Raw genomic sequence first — 20,830 nt, 5'->3', positions numbered from 1 at the left:
CCTCCCGGTGACCCTGACCCCACGGTGGGGGGGAACCCCCCCCCCCAGCCCCTCCCGGGGGGGGGTCCGTCGCCCCCAGCCCCAGCCCCACGGTGGGGGGTGCCCCCCCGGGGGGGTCCATCGCCCCCAGCCCCACGGCGCGGGTGCCGCAGGGCACGGCCACGGCAACGCCTCGTGGGGGGAGGACGGCGACCGCTGCAGCCCCCGGCCCTTCGGGGCCCTGCTCTCCGACGACGCCGGGCGCATCCACGCCTTCCGCGGTGGGGGGCACGGGGGGGCATGGGGGTCAGGGGTGATGGGGGGGAAATGGGGGGCGATGGGGGGCTGGGGGATGGGGGGGTGATGGGGGACAGCGAGGGGGGCGATGGGGGGCAGGGGTTGGGGGGTGATGGGGGACAGGAGTTGGGGCGATGGGGGGCAGAGGGAGGGGGGCGATGGGGGGCAGGGGTTGGGGGGCGATGGGGGCAGAGGGAGGGGGGCGATGGGGGGCAGGGGTTGGGGGGCGATGGGGGGCAGAGGGAGGGGGGCGATGGGGGGCAGGGGTTGGGGGGCGATGGGGGCAGAGGGAGGGGGGCGATGGGGGCAGGAGACATGGTGGGGCTGTGGGGCTGTGGTTGTGGCTGTGCCATGGGGCAGGACTGTGGGGCAGGTTCAAGGGGGGCAGATCAGTGGGGCAGATTGGTGGGGTGGATCCGTGGGGCAGATGATCACTGGGGCGGATCGGTGGGGCGGATGATCTGTGGGGCGGATTGGTGGGGCGGATCCGTGGGGCAGATGATCAGTGGGGTGGATCGGTGGGGTGGATGATCTGTGGGGCGGATCGGTGGGGTGGATCCGTGGGGCGGATGATCAGTGGGGCGGATCCGTGGGGCAGAGGCGCTGACCCCCACCCCACAGGGAACCTCTCCTTCCGGCTGGACGGGGGGGGGGACGGGCAGCACCCCTGGCCCCTGCCCCACGTCTGGCCCGGCCTGAGCGGGGGGGGGTGGACGCCGCCTTCGCCTGGGAGGGGCGCTCCTACCTCATCCAGGTACCCCCTGCCCCACATGGCCCCATAGCCCCCTGGCCCCCTGCCCCACATGGCCCCATAGCCCCATGGACCCATAGCCCCTGCCCCCCCATAGCCCCATGGACCCATAGCCCCCTGTCCCCCATAGCCCCATGGCCCCATAGCCTTCTGCCCCCCATAGCCCCATAGCCCCCTGCCCCCCATAGCCCCATGGACCCATAGCCTTCTGCCCCCCATAGCCCCCTGTCCCCCATAGCCCCATGGCCCCATAGCCTTCTGCCCCCCATGGCCCCATAGCCCCATAGCCCCCTGCCCCCCATAGCCCCATGGCCCCATAGCCTTCTGCCCCCCATGGCCCCATAGCCCCATAGCCCCCTGCCCCCCATAGCCCCATGGCCCCATAGCCCCATAGCCCCCTGCCCCACATTGCCCCATAGCCCCATGGCCCCCTGCCCCCCCATAGCCCCATGGCCCCATAGCCTTCTGCCCCCCATAGCCCCATGGCCCCACACCCCATGGCCCCATAGCCCCATGGCCCCACACACCCCATAGCCCCACACCCCCCATATACCCCATAGCCCTCTGCCCCCCATAGCCCTATAGCCCCCTGCCCCCCATAGCCCCCTGCCCCCCATAGCCCCACACCCCATGGCCCCATAGCCCCATAGCCTTCTGCCCCCCATAGCCCCATGGCCCCACAGCCCCATGGCCCCACACACCCCATAGCCCCCTGCCCCCCATGGCCCCACACCCCCCATATACCCCATAGCCCTCTGCCCCCCATAGCCCCACACACCCCATATACCCCCATACACCCCATAGCCCCCCATACCCTCCCCATACCCCCCAATATCCCCCCGTGTTCCCATATACCCCCCCTACCCCTCATATACCCCCTGTGCCCCCCATGCCCCCCCCATACCCCTCCCATGCCAGCCCTGCCCCCCTTCCCCCACCCCCCCCGTGCCGGCCCTTCCCCCTGTGCCCCCCATGCCCCCCCCCCACCCCCCCCCGTGCCGGCCCTGCCCCACGCCGCCCTCGCCCCCCAGGGCTCGCAGGTGTGGGTGTTCCTGTCGGGGCGGGGGCACCGCCTGGTTTCGGGGTACCCCCGGCCGCTGCAGGAGGAGCTGGGGGTGCCCCGCGCCGACGCCGCCTTCACCTGCCCCGGCTCCCCCCTCCTCTACCTCATCACCGGTGGGTGCTGCCCCACGGGACCCCCCCGGGACCCCCCAGTGCAGGGACCCCCCAGTGCAGGGACCCCCTGGGGACAGGACCCCCCAGTGCAGGGACCCTCCAGTGACGGGACCCCCCCCATTGACAGCCCCCCCCGGGTGGGTGGGGTGCCCTGGGCCCGTGACCCCCGCCCGTGGTGGGGTCTGTGGTGGGGTCTGGGGGTGCTGGGGGGGGGTTTGGGATGTCCATGGCCGGTCTGGGGGTGCCGGGGGGTTTTGGGGTGCCCATGGTGGGGTCTGGGGGTGCTGGGGGGAGTTGGGGTGCCCATGGCCGGTCTGGGGGTGCTGGGAGGAGTTGGGGTGCCCATGGCCAGTCTGGGGGTGCCGGGGGGGGTTGGGGTGCCCATGGCCGGTCTGGGGGTGCCGGGGGGGGGTTGGGGTGCCGGGGGGGGGTTTTGGGGTGCCCATGGCCGGTCTGGGGGTGCCGGGGGGGTTTTGGGGTGCCCATGGTGGGGTCTGGGGGTGCTGGGGGGAGTTGGGGTGCCCATGGCCGGTCTGGGGGTGCCGGGGGGTTTTGGGGTGCCCATGGTGGGGTCTGGGGGTGCCGGGGGGGTTGGGGTGCCCGTGCCGCTGTGTGAGGGTTTTGGGGTGCCCATGGCCAGTTTGGGGGTGCCGGGGGGCGGTTGGGGTGCCCATGGCCGGTCTGGGGGTGCCGGGGGGTTTTGGGGCGCCCGTGCCGCTGTGTGAGGGTTTTGGGGTGCCCATGGCCGGTCTGGGGGTGCCGGGGGGGGGTTTGGGGTGCCCATGGCCGGTCTGGGGGTGCCGGGGGGGTTTTGGGGTGCCCATGCCGCTGTGTGAGGGTTTTGGGGTGCCCATGGCCGGTCTGGGGGTGCCGGGGGGCGGTTGGGGTGCCCATGGCCGGTCTGGGGGTGCCGGGGGGCGGTTGGGGTGCCCATGGCCAGTCTGGGGGTGCCGGGGGGGGTTGGGGTGCCGGGGGGTTTTGGGGTGCCCATGCCGCTGTGTGAGGGTTTTGGGGTGCCCATGGCCAGTCTGGGGGTGCCGGGGGGGTTGGGGTGCCCGTGCCGCTGTGTGAGGGTTTTGGGGTGCCCATGGCCAGTTTGGGGGTGCCGGGGGGCGGTTGGGGTGCCCATGGCCGGTCTGGGGGTGCCGGGGGGTTTTGGGGCGCCCGTGCCGCTGTGTGAGGGTTTTGGGGTGCCCATGGCCGGTCTGGGGGTGCCGGGGGGGGGTTTGGGGTGCCCATGGCCGGTCTGGGGGTGCCGGGGGGGTTTTGGGGTGCCCATGCCGCTGTGTGAGGGTTTTGGGGTGCCCATGGCCGGTCTGGGGGTGCCGGGGGGCGGTTGGGGTGCCCATGGCCGGTCTGGGGGTGCCGGGGGGCGGTTGGGGTGCCCATGGCCAGTCTGGGGGTGCCGGGGGGGGTTGGGGTGCCGGGGGGGTTTTGGGGTGCCCATGCCGCTGTGTGAGGGTTTTGGGGTGCCCATGGCCAGTCTGGGGGTGCCGGGGGGGTTGGGGTGCCCGTGCCGCTGTGTGAGGGTTTTGGGGTGCCCATGGCCAGTTTGGGGGTGCCGGGGGGCGGTTGGGGTGCCCATGGCCGGTCTGGGGGTGCCGGGGGGTTTTGGGGCGCCCGTGCCGCTGTGTGAGGGTTTTGGGGTGCCCATGGCCGGTCTGGGGGTGCCGGGGGGGGGTTTGGGGTGCCCATGGCCGGTCTGGGGGTGCCGGGGGGGTTTTGGGGTGCCCGTGCCGCTGTGTGAGGGTTTTGGGGTGCCCGCAGGGGACCGAGTGCAGCGCGTGGACCTGCGGCAGAGCCCGCGGGGGGGGCAGGAGGAGGGGCCCCTGCCCCACGGGGGGGTGGACGGCGCCATGTGCACCCCCGAGGGCGTCTTCCTCTTCCGGGGGGGCAGCTTCCACCTGTACCCCGGTGTGCGGGAGCTGCTGGGGGCACGGCACCCCGCCCCCCCCCAGAGCATCGCCCCCCGCTTCCTCCAGTGCCCCCAGTGAGCGGCGCCGGGGGGGGGCAATAAAATCCATCAGCACCCCCCACCCCGAGAGCCCCTGCTCTGTCTGGGGGGGGGCGGGCGGGGATCGGGGGGGGAAGCGCCCGGACCCCCGGGGTGAGCCGGGTCCTGAGGGGTGGTCCCCGGGGCCGAGGGGGGGGTCCTGGGAAGGTCCGGGGGGGTCCCTGGCGGTTGGGGGGGTCCTGGGTCCGAAGGATCCTGGGGGGGGGGGGTACTGGGGTCCTGAGGGGTCCCCGGGACCGGGGGGGCTCCTGGGAGGGTCCGGGGGGGGTGTCCTGGGAGGGGCCGGGGGGGTCCTGGAGCCGGGGGGTCCTGGGGGGGTCCTGGGGGGGTCCTGGGGTGCGGGGGGGTCCCAGGCACGGGGGTTCGGGGCTGTCACCTCGGCACCCACCGCCACCGGGGGGGGGGTCCCCGCTCGCCGGGGGGTGACACCGGCCCCGGGGTGGGGGGCGGGAAGCGGGGGGGACATGGAGGGGGGGGGGCCAAGTCCGAGCCCTCCCCCCCCTCCCCGCCCCGGGCCGCCTTCTATCGCGATACGGGCCCGGTGGGGGGGGGGGGAGACACCCCGGCCCCCGCCCGGAGCCGCCGTGGGCGGGGTCAGGTGCGGCTGGGGCGGGGCCGTGCGCCGCGGTGGGCGGGGTCATGTGCCGCGGTGGGCGGGGCCAGATGGCGCTGGGGGCGGGGCCGTGCGCCGCGGTGGGCGGGGTCATGTGCCGCGGTGGGCGGGGCCAGATGGCGCTGGGGGCGGGGCCGTGCGCCGCGGTGGGCGGGGCCAGGTGGCGCTGCGGGGGGGCCGTGCGCCGCGGTGGGCGGGGCCGTACGCCACGGTGGGCGGGGCCCCGTCCCGCCCCGCCCCCGGAAGCGGAAGTGCCCCCCTCCCCCGGAGCCCCCGGAGGCCGCCGCAGGTACCGGCCGGGCCGCCTCCGGGGGCGGGGGGGGGGGAACGGGGACCCCCCGGGGCGGGGGAGGGGGGGTCCCCTGGGTCCCCGGGGCGCGGGGGGGGTGGGGGTGTCCCGCGGGGGGGGGTCCCGGCGCCGCCGCTGCCCGCTCTCCTCCCCCCCCCGCAGGCCCGATGGACGCGGAGGCCCCGGCGCCCCGGGGGCTGTAGGAGCCGCCGCCCGCGGAGGGAGGAGGGTGAGGAAAGGGGGGGGGGGGGTCCCTCGGGGGGGAGCCCCGGCCCCCGCCCCCCCCCGCCCCCCCGCCTCGGGGTCCCCCGGGCGAGCGAAGCGGCGCCATGGCGTGCCCGCTGGGCGACCTGGCCAACGACAACCGGTGCCCGGCGGCGGGGCCGCCCCCCCCGGCCCCCTCCGCCGCCGCTCCCCCCTCCCCCCCCCCCGCCGAGGAACCGGGCAACGCCGAGTGGGTGAAGGAGGGGGAGAACCGGCGGGGGCGGGGGGGGGCCCGGCGGGACCAGAACCGCAACGAGCTGGGGACAGACCCCCCCGCGGCGGCGGGGGGGGGGGGCGTCCCGGGGCTGCACCTCCCGCTGCGGCGGGGGGGGGGGCAGGAGGAGCAGGAGGAGGAAGAGGAGGAGGAGGAGGAGGAGGAGGAGGAGGAGGAAGGCGACGGGGACTCGACGCCGGTGCAGAGCGACCCGGCCACGGGGGAGTCGGAGGGCAGCGGGGGGGGGCGGGGGCCGCGGGAGCCCCCCCGCAGCACCAGCCGCCTCTTCGGGGGGGGGGGGGGGCCCGCAGCGGCGCCGGCAGCGACGAGGACTCCAGCTGGGCCAGCAGCAGCCAGGGCAGCCCCCCCGGCACCTCCCCCGAGGACGCAGGTGGGCACCACTCCGGCCCCGTGCCTGCCCCACGGCTGCCCCACGGCTGCCCCATAACCGACCCGCGGCTGCCCCGTGCCTGCCCCACGGCTGCCCCATAACCGACCCGTGCCTGCCCCACGGCTGCCCCATAACCGACCCGTGCCTGCCCCATGGCTGCCCCATAACCGCCCCGTGCCTGCCCCACGGCTGCCCCATGGCTGCCCCATAACCGCCCCGTGCCTGCCCCACGGCTGCCCCACGGCTGCCCCATAACCGCCCCGTGCCTGCCCCACAGCTGCCCCATAACCGACCCGTGCCTGCCCCACGGCTGCCCCATGGCTGACCCACGGCTGCCCCATAACCGCCCCGTGCCTGCCCCACAGCTGCCCCATAACCGACCCGTGGCTGCCCCGTGCCTGCCCCACGGCTGCCCCATAACCGACCCGTGCCTGCCCCACGGCTGCCCCATAGCTGACCCGTGGCTGACCCATAACCGCCCCGTGCCTGCCCCACGGCTGACCCTTGGATGCCCCGTGGCTGACCCCTGGCTGCCCCATGGCTGCCCCACGGCTGATCCGTAGCTGACCTGTGGCTGACCCATGACCACCCCATAGCTGCCCCACGGCTGACCCGTGGCTGCCCCATAGGTGCCCCATGGCTGACTCTTGGATGCCCCACGGCTGACCCCTGGCTGCCCCATGGATGCCCCTTGGATGCCCCATGGCTGTCCCGTGCCTGCCCTACGGCTGCCCCATGGCTGACCCTTGGATGCCCCATAGCCACCCCACGGCTGCCCCGCAGGCTGACCCTTGGATGTGCCACGGCTGACCCTTGGATGCCCCATAGCTGCCCCACGGCTGACCCATAGCCACCCCATGGCTGACCCATGGCAGACCCATAGCCGCCCCATGGCTGACCCATGGCAGACCCACCACAGCCCCATGGCTGACCCATAGCCGCCCCACAGCCACCTCTGACTACCCCACAGCTGCCCCACACGCCTGCCCCACGGCAGCCCCATGGTCATGGCCACCTCTGACTGCCCCATGGCAGCCTGCATCCGCCCCACAGCTGTCCCTGTCTCCCCTGCCCGCCCCATGGCTGCCCTGATTCCCCCCAGCTGCTGCCCCACGGCTGTCCCTGCCTGCCCCACGGCTGTCCGTACCCCCCGTGTCCCTGCTCTCCCCCCCTCCCCATCCCTGTGTCCTGTCCCCCCCCGTGTCCCCCCAATCCCTGCCCCCCTTCTCCACCCGGTCCTTGGACATCCACCCCCCCCGACACCCCCCTTCCCCCCCGACACCCCCCTCCCTGTGCCCCCCCCGTCCCTGTGCCCCCCCCATCCCTGCATCCCCCGTGTCCCCCTGTTCCCCACCTCTGTGCCCCCCCATCCCTGCACCCCCCCGTGTGCCCCCCATCCTTGTGTGTCCCCCCGTCCATCCCTGCCCCCCCCCCCGCATCCCTGCGCTGCCGTCAGCGGTTGCCATGGAAACGCCTGGTCCAGCCCGGCCCAGGTGAGGGGGGGGGGATGGGGGACTGCCCCCCGACCCGGCCGTGGGTCCCGCCGTGGGGCTGGAGGGGGTGGGGGGCGCGCTGCGGGCCCCACGGCGGGCGGTGGGGCTGGGGGGGGAGCCCCGTGTGGGCACAGCCCCCTTTTATGGGGGGCGCAGAGCCCTCGGGGGGGGGTGGGGTGTCCCCGCTGGCCGGGGGGCAGTGTGGGGCTGGGGGGGCCGTGCCCCTGACCCCCCCTCCCGCCCCGTGCCCCCCCAGATGGCCTGTGGAGCCGCAGCGCGCTGGGCCCCGACTCGGACCTGCCGGCGGGCTGGCTGCGGGTGCGGGACACCTCGGGCACCTACTACTGGCACGTGCCCACCGGGACCACCCAGTGGGAGCCCCCCCCGGGGCTGGGCCGCCCCCCCGCCCGGCACCCCCACGTGAGTCGCCACGGGGGCTGCCCCACGGCATGGGGGGGCTATGGGGCGGTGGGGCTGCCCCCTGGCTCAGGGGCGGTGGTGGGGGCCCCCTCAGAGTGTGGGGCCATGGGGCTGCCCCCTGGGGTGGGGGGCTGTGGGGCTGCCCCCTGGGGTGTGGGATGGGGCAGACCCACAGGGTGTGGGGCAGTGGGGCTGCCCCCTGGGGTGGGGGGCTGTGGGGACCCCCCTGGGGTGTGGGATGGGGCAGACCCCCGGGGTGTGGGGCCGTGGGGCTGCCCCCTGGCTATGGAGCGGTGGCGGGGACCTCCTCAGAGTGTGGGGCGGGGGGCTGCCCCCTGGGGTGGGGGGCCATGGGGACCCCCCTGGGGTGTGGGATGGGGCAGACCCACAGGGTGTGGGGCTGCCCCCTGGCTATGGGGCAGTGGGGACCCCTGGGGTGTGGGGCCGTGGGGTTGCCCTCTGGGGTGGTGTAGGGCCATGGGGCTGCCCCACAGGGTGTGGGGTGGTGCAGCTGCCCCACAAGATGTGGGACTGTGGGGCTGCCCCCCAGGGACAGTGGGGAACCCCAGGGTGTGGGGCTGCCCCCCAGGGTTTGGAGCCGTGGGGCGGTGGGGACCCCCAGGGGTACGGGGCCATGGGGCTACCCGCTGGGGTCTGGGGTGGGGGAGACCCCTGGGCTGTGGGGCTGCCCCATGGCATATGGGGTGGTGGGGACCCCCAGGGTGCAGCGCTGTGGGGCTGCCCCACAGGGTGCAGAGCTATGGGGCTGCCCCATGGCATGTGGGGCAGTGGGGACCCCCGGGGTGCAGCGCTGTGGGGCTGCCCCACGGCACACTCCCTGACCGGGCCCCGCTCTCCCCACAGTTCTCCTGGACGGGCTTCTCCCCGGGTGATGCCTTCCCGGGGGGGGATTTCTGGAAGGTGAGCGGGGGCTGTGGGGCGGGCTGTGGGGCAGCCCCCCATGCTGCCCGGCCCCTGCCAGCCCCCCCCTCCCCTCCCCAGGACCCCGCTCCCGAGGAGGAGGAGGAAGATGAGGATGAGGAGGAGCCCGGGGGGCAGGAGCAGGAGCCGCCCTCGCCGGGACGGGGCTCGCCAGTTGTGGGGTGCGTGGGGGGCTGGGGGGGTCCTGGGAGGGCTGGGGAGAGGCTGGGGGGCTGTGGGGTCCATGGGGGGGCTGGGGGGGTCCTGGGAGGGCTGGGGAGAGGCTGTGGGGGTGTGGGCTCTGTGGGGGGGCTGGGGGAGGCCGTGGGGGGGTCCTGGGGCTGTGAGGGGTCTGGGGGGGGCTGTGAGGGGTCTGGGGGGTGCATGGGGGGGTCCTGGGCCCGTGAGGAGGTGGGACCCCGAGGAACAGGCAGAATTGGGGGGGGGCGGAGCTGAGCCCTGGGGTGGGGGCTGGGGGGCAGAGCCGTGGGGGCTGTTGGGGGGCAGGGGTGGGGGCTGTTGGGGGGCAGAGGTGTTGGGGGGCAGAGCCGTGGGGGCTGTTGGGGGGCAGGGGTGGGGGCTGTTGGGGGGCAGAGGTGTTGGGGGGCAGAGCCGTGGGTCAGGCCCCCCATTGCCGGGGGGTGATGGCCCCCCCACTCCTGCAGCGCGGCCCCGGAGGAGGAGGACGCCGCGGGATCCGAGGTGGGTCTGGGGTCCCAGGATGGGGGGTGGGGGGGTGCCCAGCCCAGCCCCCCCCACGGGCCCCTTCCCCACCCTGGCTGCCCCATGGGGCCGGGGCTCTGCCCCACTGCTGGGGGGCGGCCGGGACCCCCACCCCGGGGTGCCACGGTGCTGGCACTGCGGTGGGGGGGGGTCGGACGGGTCTGGGGTGCAGGATCCCCCTGCCCTGGGGACTGTGGGTGTGGGGGCAGTCCTGCCCCACATGTCCCTGCCCCACACATCCCTGCCCCACACATCCCTGCCCCACACGCCCCACAGTGTCACTGTGGTGGGGGGGACTTAGATGGGTCGGGGTGCACGGTCCCCCCTGCCCCAGGGAACAGGGGTGCAGGGATAACCCTGCCCCACACGTCCCTGCCCCACACGTCCCTGCCCCGCACCCTGCCCCACACGTCCCCGCAGTGCAGTGCTGTCACTGTGGCGAGAGGGGGCTTGGACGGGTCTGGGGTGCAGGATCCCCCCCTGCCCTGGGGATTGGGGGCGCGGGGGCAGACCTGCCCCACACCCTGCCCCATACTCTGCCCCACGCCCTGCCCCACGCCCTGCCCCACACCCTGCCCCACGTGTTCCCACAGTGCAGTGCTGTCACTGTGGCGAGAGGGGGCTTGGACGGGTCTGGGGTGCAGGGTTCCCCCTGCCCTGGAGATTGGGGGTGCAGGGGCGGACCAGCCCCACACCGTGCCCCACGCCCTGCCCCACGCCCTGCCCCACAGCGTTTCTGGGTGCGCTCTCTGGGCTGGGTGGAGATGAGCGAGGAGGAGCTGAGCCCCGGCCGCAGCAGCGTCGCCGTCAACAACTGCATCCGCCAGCTCTCCCTGCACCGGCGCGGACCCCCCGCCCAGGTGAGCCCCACGGCCTGCCCCACGGCCTGCCCCACGGCCTGCCCCGCGGCGCCCCCCCCCCCCCTCACGCTCCGCGTGTCCCCCCCTCGCCCCCCCAGGGCCGGGCGATGCTGCTGCTGCTGGAGGGGCGCACGCTGGAGCTGGTGGACCCCCGGGACCAGACCCTGCTGCACGCCCAGCCCGTGGCCGCCATCCGCGTCTGGGGCGTGGGGCGCGACAGCGGCAGGTGGGGGGACCCCTCTTCCCCCTCTGTGGGGTGGGTGTGGGGTGGGTGTGGGGCAGGGACCCCTCCTCCATCTCTGTGGGGCGGGTGTGGGGTGAATGTGGGGTGGGTGTGGGGCAGGGATCCCTCCTCCACCTCTGTGGGGTGGGTGTGGGGTGAATGTGGGGCAGGGACCTCTCTTCCCCCTGTGTGGGGCAGGCATGGGGCAGGGACTCCTTTTCCCCCGCTGTGGGGTGGGTGTGGGGCAGGGACCCCTCTTCCCCCTCTGTGGGGCAGGGGGTACCCCACAGGTCCCAGGGATGGGACAGGGGGTGTGCGGTGCCTGCAGGGCGTGTGGGTCTGGGTATATATGGGGCACAGGGTGTGTGGGTCTGGGTACACGTGGGGTGTAGGCCTGTGGGGGTCTGGGTGTAGGGTGTGGGGGTCCCAGGTGCGTGTGGGGTGCAGGGTGTGGGGTGCAGGGTGTGGGGGTCCCTCCCGTGCACTTGAGGTGTGGGGCCCTGGGGGTCCCAGGTGCGTGTGGGATGTGGGGCTGTGGGGGTCCCGTGCCTGTGGGGCACAATGGGGCACAGTGGGGTGCAGGGCTGTGGGGGTCCCGTGCCTGTGGAGTGTGGGGTGCATGTGGGGCTGTGGGGTCCCGTGGGGGGGGTGGGGGGTCCCGAGGCTGAGCCCCCCAAGCAGTGCCGGCTCGGGGGGGTGTCAGGGGCCAGGCAGGGCGCTGTGGGGCGTGGGGGTCTCCCCTGGGGGGCGTGTGGGGCCTTGTGGGGCGCAGGGGGGGTCTGTGGGGGGGTTGTGGGGCCCTGTGGGGCACGGGGGGTGTCTGGGGGGTGTGTGGGGCCCTGTGGGGCGCAGGGGGGGTCCATGGGGGGGGTCCGTGGGAGGGTGTGGGGCCCTGTGGGGCGCAGGGGGGTCCGTGGGGGGGTTGTGGGGCTCTGTGGGGCGCAGGGGGGTCTGTGGGGGGGTTGTGGGGCACGGGGGGTGTCTGGGGGGGTTGTGGGGCCCTGTGGGGCACGGGGGGTGTCTGGGGGGGTTGTGGGGCTCTGTGGGGCGCAGGGGGGTCTGTGGGGGGGGGTTGTGGGGCCCTGTGGGGCGCAGGGGGGTCCGTGGGGGGGTTGTGGGGCCCTGTGGGGCGCAGGGGGGTCCGTGGGGGGGTTGTGGGGCTCTGTGGGGCGCAGGGGGGTTCGTGGGGGGGTTGTGGGGCCCGCCCCCCATAACCGCTCTCTGGCTCTCTCCTGCCGCGCTGCCGGGACGCAGGGAGAGGTACGGCGCCAGCGCCCCCCGGTGCCCCCCAGTCCCGCGCTGGGCGGTGCTGGAGGCAGCTGGGGTGGGTTGGGGGGGCCCGGGGGGGGGGGGTGGGGTGCGTCTCTGAGCGCGGTGTCCCCCCCCCCTCGTCCCCCCCCCCAGGGACTTCGCCTACGTGGCCCGGGACCCCCTGACGCAGGTGCTCAAGTGCCACGTCTTCCGCTGCGACAGCCCGGCCCGGGACATCGCCACCCGCCTGCACCGCCTCTGCGCCCAGGTGAGACCCCCCCGGGACCCCCCCGGCACCCCCTGACCCCCCCGGGACGCCCAGACCCAGGGGAGACCCCCCCGGGACTCCCTGACCCCCCCAGCACCCCCTAACCCAGGGGAGACCCCCCCGGGACCCCCTGACCCCCCCAGCACCCCCTAACCCAGGGGAGACCCCCCCGGGACCCCCTGACCCCCCCGGGACACCCAGACCCAGGGGAGACCCCCCCCGGGACCCCCTGGCCCCCCCGGGACACCCAGACCCAGGGGAGACCCCCCCGGGACCCCCTGACCCCCCCGGGACACCCAGACCCAGGGGAGACCCCCCCGGGACCCCCTGACCCCCCCAGCACCCCCTAACCCAGGGGAGACCCCCCCGGGACCCCCTGACCCCCCCGGGACACCCAGACCCAGGGGAGACCCCCCCGGGACTCCCTGACCCCCCCAGCACCCCCTAACCCAGGGGAGACCCCCCCGGGACCCCCTGACCCCCCCAGCACCCCCTAACCCAGGGGAGACCCCCCCGGACACCCAGACCCAGGGGAGACCCCCCCCGGGACCCCCTGGCCCCCCCGGGACACCCAGACCCAGGGGAGACCCCCCCGGGACCCCCTGGCCCCCCCGGGACACCCAGACCCAGGGGAGACCCCCCCGGGACCCCTGACCCCCCGGGACCCCCTGACCCAGGGGAGACCCCCCCCTGGGACTCCCTGACCCCCCCGGGACACCCAGACCCAGGGGAGACCCCCCCGGGACCCCCTGACCCCCCCGGGACACCCAGACCCAGGGGAGACCCCCCCCCCGGGACCCCCTGACCCCCCGGGACCCCTCCAGCACCCCCTGACCCAGGGGAGACCCCCCCGGGACCCCTGACCCCCCGGGACCCCCCCGGCACCCCCAGACCCCCCCAGGACCCCCTGACCCAGAGGAGACCCCCCCGGCACCCCCTGACCCCCCCGGGACCCCCCCACCCACGGGAGACCCCCCCCCAGGATGCCCCACCCAGGTGAGAGCCCCCCAACTCAGGGCAGACCCCCCCGGGACCCCCCCAACCCGTGTGAGACCCCCCAGGACCCCCAGCCCAGGCAAGACCCTGCCCCACAACCCCCAGCCCCAGGTGAGCCCCCCCGGGACCCCCCCCCAGTCACACTGCTCCTAAAGCCCCCAGCCCCAGGTGAGCCCCCCCGGGACCCTCCAGCTCCACGTGAACCCCCCCGCCCCCCCCAGCCAGCTCCGAGGTCCGTTCCCGGTGGGACCCTCCCCCCCGCAGCCCCCCCCCCGCTCTCTGTGGCCCCCGGGGGGGGCTCCCAGGGGCCGTGGTGTGACGGGGGGGGGGTCCCTGCTCCCCCCAGATCATGGAGGAGCGACGAAGCGCCCGGGCACCGGCCAACGGCCCCCCCACGGACCCCGCCCGGCTCGGGGAGATCCCCCTCCAGGGTACGGGGGGCTGGGGGCGCAGGGGGGGGCAGTGTGGGGTGAGGGTTGGGGGGCGACGGCTGTGAGATTCTGGCTGTGGGGCAACGGTGAGGGCTGTCAGGTGTGGGGCGAGGGTTGTGGGGCCGGGGGGGCAATGGTTGTGGGGCGATGGTTGTGGGGCTGGGGGGGTGATGGTTGTGGGGCTGGGGGGTGCTGCGGTGCCATGGGGGGGTGCAGGGCCGTGTGTGGGGTGGCTGTGGGGTGCTGGCTGTGGGGCGGCTGTGGGGCTGGTGGTGCCATGGGGCTGTGTGTGTGAGTCTGTGGGTGCTGTGGGGCTGGCTGTGGGCCCGGGAGTGCCATGGGCTGTGGGGCTGGGTTGCTGTGCAGCTGCGTGTGGGTCTGGGGGTGCCATGGGGCCGTGGGGTGGCTATGGGGCAGCCATGGGGTGGCTATGGGGCGGCCGTGGGTCGGGTGCCATGGGGCCGTGGGGTGGCTATGGGGCAGCCGTGGGGTGGCTATGGGCAGCTGTGGGGTGGGTGCCATGGGGCCGTGGGGTGGCTATGGGGCAGCCGTGGGGTGGCTATGGGCAGCTGTGGGGTGGCCGTGGGGTGGCTGTGAGTCGGGTGCCATGGGGCCGTGGGGCGGCTATGGGGCAGCCATGGGGTGGCTGTGGATGGTGCAGCCATGGGGTGGCTATGGTGCAGCCATGGGGTGGCTATGGGGCAGCCGTGGGGTGGGTGCCATGGGGCCGTGGGGTGGCTATGGGGCAGCCGTGGGGTGGCTGTGGATGGGGTGGCTATGGGGTGGCTATGGTGCAGCCATGGGGTGGCTATGGGGCGGCTGTGGGGCGGGTGCCATGGGGCCGTGGGGTGGCTATGGGGCGGCCGTGGGGCGGCTGTGGGGCGGGTGCCATGGGGCCGTGGGGTGGCTATGGGGCAGCCGTGGGGCGGGTGCCATGGGGCTGTGCCGCAGTGGAGTTCCCGGTGCCCAAGAGCGAGGTGGGGCAGAAGTTCCCCGTCTGTTACCTGGGCTGCGTCCCCGTCGCCAAACCCGTGGGTGAGTCTGGGGGGCAGCGGGGGGACCCCGCCCCGTGGGGCAGCCGTGGGGCGCCCCCATGACCCCCCCCCCCCCCCGCCCCCCCAGGCATGGACGTCATCAACGCGGCGCTGGAGGCGGCTCTGGCCACCGGCACCAAGGAGCACTGGACCCCCATCGTGGTCAACGTGGCACCCGCCACCCTCACCATCACCCACCAGCAGGTGGGGCCCGACCCACGGCACCGGCCTGGCCACCGTGGGGACAGCCATGGGGCTGGTGGCCACGCTGGTGGTGGTCATGGGGGTGGCATCCATGCTGGTGATAGCCATGGGGCTGGTGTCTGCGTTGGTGGTTTCCATGGTGGTGATGGCCATAGGGACGGTGTCCATGGTGGGGCTGGTGTCCATGGGGCTGGTGTCCATGGGGACAGTGTCCATGGTGGGGCTGGTGTCCATGGGGCTGGTGTCCATGGTGGGGCCGGTGTCCATGGTGGTGATGGTGTCCGTGGGGCTGGTGTCCATGGTGGGGCTGGTGTCCATGGCGGGGCCGTTCCCCGTGGGGTGGCACGGCCGGTGTCCCCGCAGACGGAGGCGGTGGTGGCCGAGTGCCGCGTGCGGTTCCTCTCCTTCATGGGGGTGGGCCGGGACGTCCGCTCCTTCGCCTTCATCGTGGCCGCTGCCCCCGGCTCCTTCCGCTGCCACATGGTGTGGTGCGAGCCCAACGCCGCGGGGCTCAGCGAGGCGCTGCAGGCCGCATGCGTGGTGAGCCCCCCCCCGGGCCCCCCCGTGTGGCCCCCCATCTGTGTGTCCCCCCCACCGCGGCCCCCCTGTGTGTCCCCCCCATCTGTGTCCCCCCCGCAGCTCCCCCGTGTGGCCCCCCGTCTGTGTCCCCCCTGCGTGTGTCCCCCATGTCCCCCCCACCATGTCCCCCCCACGTGTGTCCTCCCCATCTGTGTCCCCCCCGCGGCCCCCCCCGTGTGGCCCCCTGTCTGTGTCCCCCCCGCGTGTGTCCCCCACATCCCCTCTGGTCTGTCCCCCCCACGGCCCCCCCGTGTGGCCCCCCCGCGTGTGTCCCCCACGTCCCCCCCGCCACGTCCCCCCCTGTGTGTGTCCCCCCCGCATGTGTCCCCCACATCCCCTCTGGTCTGTCCCCCCCATGGCCCCCCCCGTCTGTGTGCCCCCTGTGTGTCCCCCCATCTGTGTCCCCCACATCCCCCCCCATGTGTGTCCCCCCCACCTCCCCCCTGGTGTGCTCCCCCCACGTCCCCCCCAGTCTGTCCCCCCCACGTCCCCCCCCGTGTGTGTCCCCCCCACGTGTGTCCCCCCTGCCTCCCTCCCCATGTGTGTGTCCCCCGCATGCCCCCCGGTCTGTCCCCCCCATGTGTGTCCCCCCTGCATCCCCCCCACTGTGTATCCCCCTGCATCCCCCCCCCGTGTGTCCCCCTGTGTGTCCCCGCCCCGTGTGTGTGTCCCCCACCGTGTCCCCCCCACTGTGTGTCCCCCCACCTCCCCCCCGTGTGTGTGTCCCCCCGGGTCCCCCCCCCGCGCCCCCCCAGCCCCGCTCACCCCCCCTCTCCCCAGCTGCGCTACCAGAAGTGCCTGGACGCCCGGCCCCCGCCCTCCAGCTCCTGTTTGCCGGCCCCCCCGGCCGACTCGGTTGCCCGCCGGGTGGGCTCCTCGGTGCGACGCGGCGTCCAGACCCTCCTGGGCACCCTCAAGCCCCGGCGCCTCGGGGCCCAGACCCCCTGAGACGGGGGGGGGGCGGCCACCGGGACCCCCTCCCCGCCCGACGCCCCCCGCCACGGGGACGGGCCGGGGGGGCGATGGCGGGGGTGAGCAGGGGCGGGGGGGCGGGCGGCGGGGGTCCCCCGGTGTTCCCCCAGGCTGCCGGGGGCTGCTGGCTGGGGGTCCTGCCCCACGGCAGCCCCACACGCCATGGCGGGGGTCCTGCCCCACGGAGGGTGTCTTGCCCCATGGTGGGGGTCCTGCCCCAAGATGGGGGGTGGTGGTCCCGTCCCACAGCAAGGGGGCGGGGGTCCTGCCCATGGTGGGGGTCCTGCCCCATGGTGTGGGGGCGCGGTCCTGCCCCATGGCAGGGGTCCTGCCCTACAGAAGGGGGGTGGTGGTCCTGCCCCACAACAAGGGGGCGGGGGTCCTGCCCCAAGGTGGGGGGGGGGGTAGTCCTGCCCCATGACGGGGGTCCTGCCCCACGGAGGGTGTCTTGCCCCATGGTGGGGGTCCTGCCCCAAGATGGGGGGTGGTGGTCCTGTCCCACAGCAAGGGGGCGGGGGTCCTGCCCATGGTGGGGGTCCTGCCCCATGGTGTGGGGGCGCGGTCCTGCCCCATGGCAGGGGTCCTGCCCTACAGAAGGGGGGTGGTGGTCCTGCCCCACAACAAGGGGGCGGGGGTCCTGCCCCAAGGTGGGGGGGGGGGTAGTCCTGCCCCATGGTGGGGGTCCTGCCCCATGGTGTGGGGCGTGGTCCTGCCCCATGGCAGGGGTCCTGCCCCACACGCTGGGGCGACCCCCCCACCCCCCGGGGTAGGATGTCGCCGGGGGGGGGGGGCGCGGGCCCCCCCCTGCCCCCCCTGCATGCGGTCTAACCTGCGGCCTGGGGCTCCCCGGGGGCCGCCGCTCCCGCCGTTAACGAGGATGTGTGTCGTACTAAGTAATTAATAAGTAATTAATAAACCCATTCCACCAGCCTGGCCTGGCCCCTCCCTGCGGCACCCCCCGGGGGGAGGGGGGGAGGATGGGGAGGGGGACCCTCTGCCCCCCCCGGCGCAGCCCACGGGGCCTCAGCAGGAGCCGCTGGGTCCAACACACCTTTATTGAACCCGGGGCCGGTGGGGGGGTCCCGGGGCCGGTGGGGGGGTCTGGGTCCCGGTATGGGGTCCCGGAGCCGATGTGGGTCCCAGTGCAGGATCCCGGTCTTGGTGTGGGTCTCGGTACGGGGTCCCAGTCTTGGTGTGGGGTTCCAGTGTGGGTCCTGCTGCCGGTCCCGGTGTGGGGTCCCAATACAGGGGTCCTGGTGTGGGTCCCAGTGCCGGTGTGGGGTCTGGTCTTGGTGTGGGTCCCAGTCCTGGTACCCGGTACCAGTCTCGGCGTGGGTCCCGGTTCCGGTGTGGGGTCCTGGTGCGAGTCTTGGTGTGGGGTTCCAGTGTGGGTCCCAGTCCCGGTGTGGGTGCGGGTGTGGGTCCCGGTCTCGGTGTGGGGTCCTGGTGTGGAGTCCTGGTGTGGGGGTCTCGGTGTGGGGTGCCAGTGTGGGTCCCAGTCCCGGTGTGGGTCCAGGTGTGGGTCCCGGTCCCGGCGTGGGTCTGGATGTGGGTCCCGGTCCAGGTGTGGGTCCCGGTCCCGGCGTGGGTCTGGATGTGGGTCCCGGCGGGGGGCGGCCTCAGCAGAGGCGCTGCTGGCCCCACAGCTCCCGGATGCGCGGGAAGGGCAGTGTGGGGCGCAGGGGCCGGCAGAGCTGGGGGTCGTGGGAGCGGGCGGTGCGCAGGGCGCAGAGCAGGGCGGCCTTGCAGGGGGGGCCGCAGGGCCGGCGGGGGGGGCTGCCCTTGTGCCGCAGGAACCAGAAGCGCTGGAAGAGCCGCTCGTCGTCCTGCAGGCGCCGCAGCAGCCGGTCCCAGTCGGCGGGGAAGGCCGTGGGGAGCCCCAGCGCCTCCCGCGCCCCATAGAGCAGCCGCCAGCGCGGGGAGCCCCCCGGCGCGTTGGCCTCCGTCAGGTTGAGGATGAAGGTCCAGTGGTCCAGCACGGCCAGCGAGCTGCCGGGGTACTGGCCGTCCACCTCGTACACACGGTACCCTGGGGGGCACGGGGGTCAGCGGGGGGGATGTGGGGCAGGGGGTCAGCGGGAGGGGACGGGGGGATGTGGGGCAGGGGCTCAGCAGGGGGATGTGGGGTGGGGAGTCAGCAGAAGGGGATGTGGGGATTTGGGGCAGGGGGTCAGCAGGGGGTCAGCAGGGGGATGTGGGGCAGGGGGTCAGCGGGAGGGGACGGGGGGATGTGGGGCAGGGGCTCAGCAGGGGGATGTGGGGCAGGGGGTCAGCAGGAGGGGATGGGGGGATGTGGGGCAGGGGGTCAGCGGGGGGGATGTGGGGCAGGGGGTCAGCGGGAGGGGACGGGGGGATGTGGGGCAGGGGGTCAGCAGGGGGTCAGCAGGGGGATGTGGGGTGGGGGTCACCAGGAGGGGACGGGGGGATTTGGGGCAGGGGGTCAGCAGGGGGTCAGCAGGGGGATGTGGGGTGGGGGTCAGCAGGGGGGATGTGGGGCGGGGGTTAGCAGGGGGACGGGGGGATGTAGGGCAGGGGGTCAGTGGGGGGGATGTGGGGTGGGGGTCAGCAGGAGGGGACGGGGGGATGTGGGGCAGGGGCTCAGCAGGGGGATGTGGGGTGGGGGTCAGCAGGAGGGGACGGGGGGATGTGGGGCAGGGGGTCAGCAGGGGGATGTGGGGTGGGGGTCAGCGGGAGGGGACGGGGGATGTGGGGCAGGGGTCAGCAGCAGGGGATGGGGGGATGTGGGGCAGGGGTCAGCAGGGGGAACCAGGGGATGTGGGTGCCTCAGCCGAAGCCAGGGGGAATGTGGGGCAGGATGGGGGTGCCACAGCTGGAGCCTTGGGGCTGCTGTGGGGCAGGGGGTGTTGGGGCTGGAGCTGGGGGGGCCTGTGGGGCAGGACTCAGGTTGGGGGGGAGATGTGGGGCAGGGTGTGGGTTGGGGGGGTGCTATGTGGCAGGGTGTGAGTCAGAGGGGTGGTGTGGGGCAGGGTGCAGGGTGTGGGGCAGTGTGGGTCAGAGGGTGGTGTGGGGCAGGGTGTGGGGCAGAATGTGGGTCAGGGGGTGGTGTGGGGCAGGGTGTGGGGCAGAATGTGGGTCAGGGGGTGGTGTGGGGCAGGGTGCAGAGTGTGGGGCGGGGTGTGGGGCAGGGTGTGGGTCAGGGGGTGGTGTGGGGGAGGGGGTGCTGTGGGGCAGGTGTAGGTCGGGGTGCTATGGGTGAGGTGTGGGGTGTGGGGCAGGGTGAGGTGTGGGGCAGGGTGCGGGTCAGAGGGGTGCTGTGGGGCAGGTGTGGAGCAGGGTGAGGTGTGGGTCAGGGGGTGCCGTGGGGCAGGCGTGGGGCAGGCGTGGGTGAGGTGTGGGTCAGGGGGTGCTGTGGGTGAGGTGTGGGTCAGAGGGGTGCTGTGGGGCAGGTGTGGAGCAGGGTGAGGTGTGGGTCAGGGGGTGCTGTGGGTCAGGGGGTGCCGTGGGTGAGGTGTGGGTCGGGAAGGTGCTGTGGAGCAGGGTGTGGGGCAGGGGGTGCTGTGGGGCAGGTGTAGGTCGGGGTGCTATGGGTGAGGTGTGGGGTGTGGGGCAGGGTGAGGTGTGGGGCAGGGTGTGGGTCAGAGGGGTGCTGTGGGGCAGGTGTGGAGCAGGGTGAGGTGTGGGTCAGGGGGTGCCGTGGGGCAGGCGTGGGGCAGGCGTGGGTCAGAGGGGTGCTGTGGGGCAGGTGTGGAGCAGGGTGAGGTGTGGGGCAGGGGGTGTGGTGGGGCAGGCGTGGAGCAGGGTGAGGTGTGGGTCAGGGGGTGCCGTGGGGCAGGCGTGGGTGAGGTGTGGGTCAGGGGGTGCCGTGGGTGAGGTGTGGGTCAGGGGGTGCCGTGGGTGAGGTGTGGGGCAGGGGGTGCCGTGGGTCAGGCGTGGGTGAGGTGTGGGTCAGAGGGGTGCTGTGGGGCAGGTGTGGGGCAGGGGGTGCGGTGGGGCAGGGGGTGCGGTGGGGCAGGCGTGGGTGAGGTGTGGGTCAGGGGGTGCCGTGGGTGAGGTGTGGGTCAGGGGGTGCGGTGGGGCAGGCGTGGGTGAGGTGTGGGTCAGAGGGGTGCTGTGGGGCAGGTGTGGGGCAGGGGGTGCGGTGGGGCAGGCGTGGGGCGCACCGGGGTTGAGGCCGATGTAGGTGGTGGCGCTGGGGGCGAGGAAGGCGACGGAGACGGGGCGGGAGAGCGTCTCCTCGTCGTAGAAAAGCTCGAACTCGTCCAGGTGCGTGTGCCCGAAGAACTGCCCCGCGATGGTGCCCTCGAACCTGCGGGGGGGGTGGCGTGAGCAGCCCCCCCCCACACACACACAGCCCCCCCCCCCGCACGCACAGCCCCCTGCACCCCACACACAGCCCCCCCCCCCCCACAGCCCCCCCCCCGCACGCACAGCCCCCCCCCCCCCCCGAGCTCCCCCACACACAGCCCCCCCCCCGCACGGACAGCCCCCCCACACACAGCCCCCCCC

General features: G+C 74.8%; 3 protein-coding genes across 3 annotated transcripts in view; 2 read left to right on the top strand and 1 right to left on the bottom strand.

Moving 5' to 3' along the window:
• Nucleotides 1–160: 160 nt before the first annotated feature.
• Nucleotides 161–4,197, top strand: HPX (hemopexin; the record flags this gene model as incomplete). Its single annotated transcript, XM_074150672.1, is given in 5 exon segments — nucleotides 161–260; nucleotides 898–974; nucleotides 977–1,030; nucleotides 2,059–2,203; nucleotides 3,971–4,197. Coding segments are annotated over 5 exon segments (603 nt in total), but the record flags the coding sequence as incomplete, so codon positions are not given.
• A 659-nt stretch (nucleotides 4,198–4,856) lies between these two features.
• APBB1 (amyloid beta precursor protein binding family B member 1) lies at nucleotides 4,857–16,339 on the top strand. Its single transcript, XM_074150658.1, is given in 17 exon segments — nucleotides 4,857–5,119; nucleotides 5,282–5,348; nucleotides 5,437–5,895; nucleotides 5,898–5,988; nucleotides 7,738–7,901; nucleotides 8,766–8,822; nucleotides 8,904–9,004; nucleotides 9,488–9,524; nucleotides 10,277–10,405; nucleotides 10,504–10,631; nucleotides 11,883–11,888; nucleotides 12,033–12,147; nucleotides 13,490–13,574; nucleotides 14,526–14,609; nucleotides 14,697–14,812; nucleotides 15,176–15,352; nucleotides 16,172–16,339. Coding segments are annotated over 17 exon segments (2,247 nt in total).
• A 1,066-nt stretch (nucleotides 16,340–17,405) lies between these two features.
• Nucleotides 17,406–20,830, bottom strand: part of SMPD1 (sphingomyelin phosphodiesterase 1) — a 12,558-nt gene continuing 9,133 nt past the window's right edge. Inside the window, exon 6 of the mRNA XM_074151025.1 lies at nucleotides 17,406–18,392. Coding sequence (XP_074007126.1) covers nucleotides 17,983–18,392 — 410 coding nt within the window. The 3' untranslated portion in view covers nucleotides 17,406–17,982. The remainder of the gene's footprint in view (nucleotides 18,393–20,830) is intronic.

This window comes from Numenius arquata, chromosome 1, assembly GCF_964106895.1.
Source record: "Numenius arquata chromosome 1, bNumArq3.hap1.1, whole genome shotgun sequence".
In the NCBI taxonomy this organism is placed as follows: domain Eukaryota; kingdom Metazoa; phylum Chordata; class Aves; order Charadriiformes; family Scolopacidae; genus Numenius; species Numenius arquata.
The sequence above is the reverse complement of the archived record's forward strand: the minus strand, read 5'-3'. Positions and strand labels throughout refer to the sequence as shown.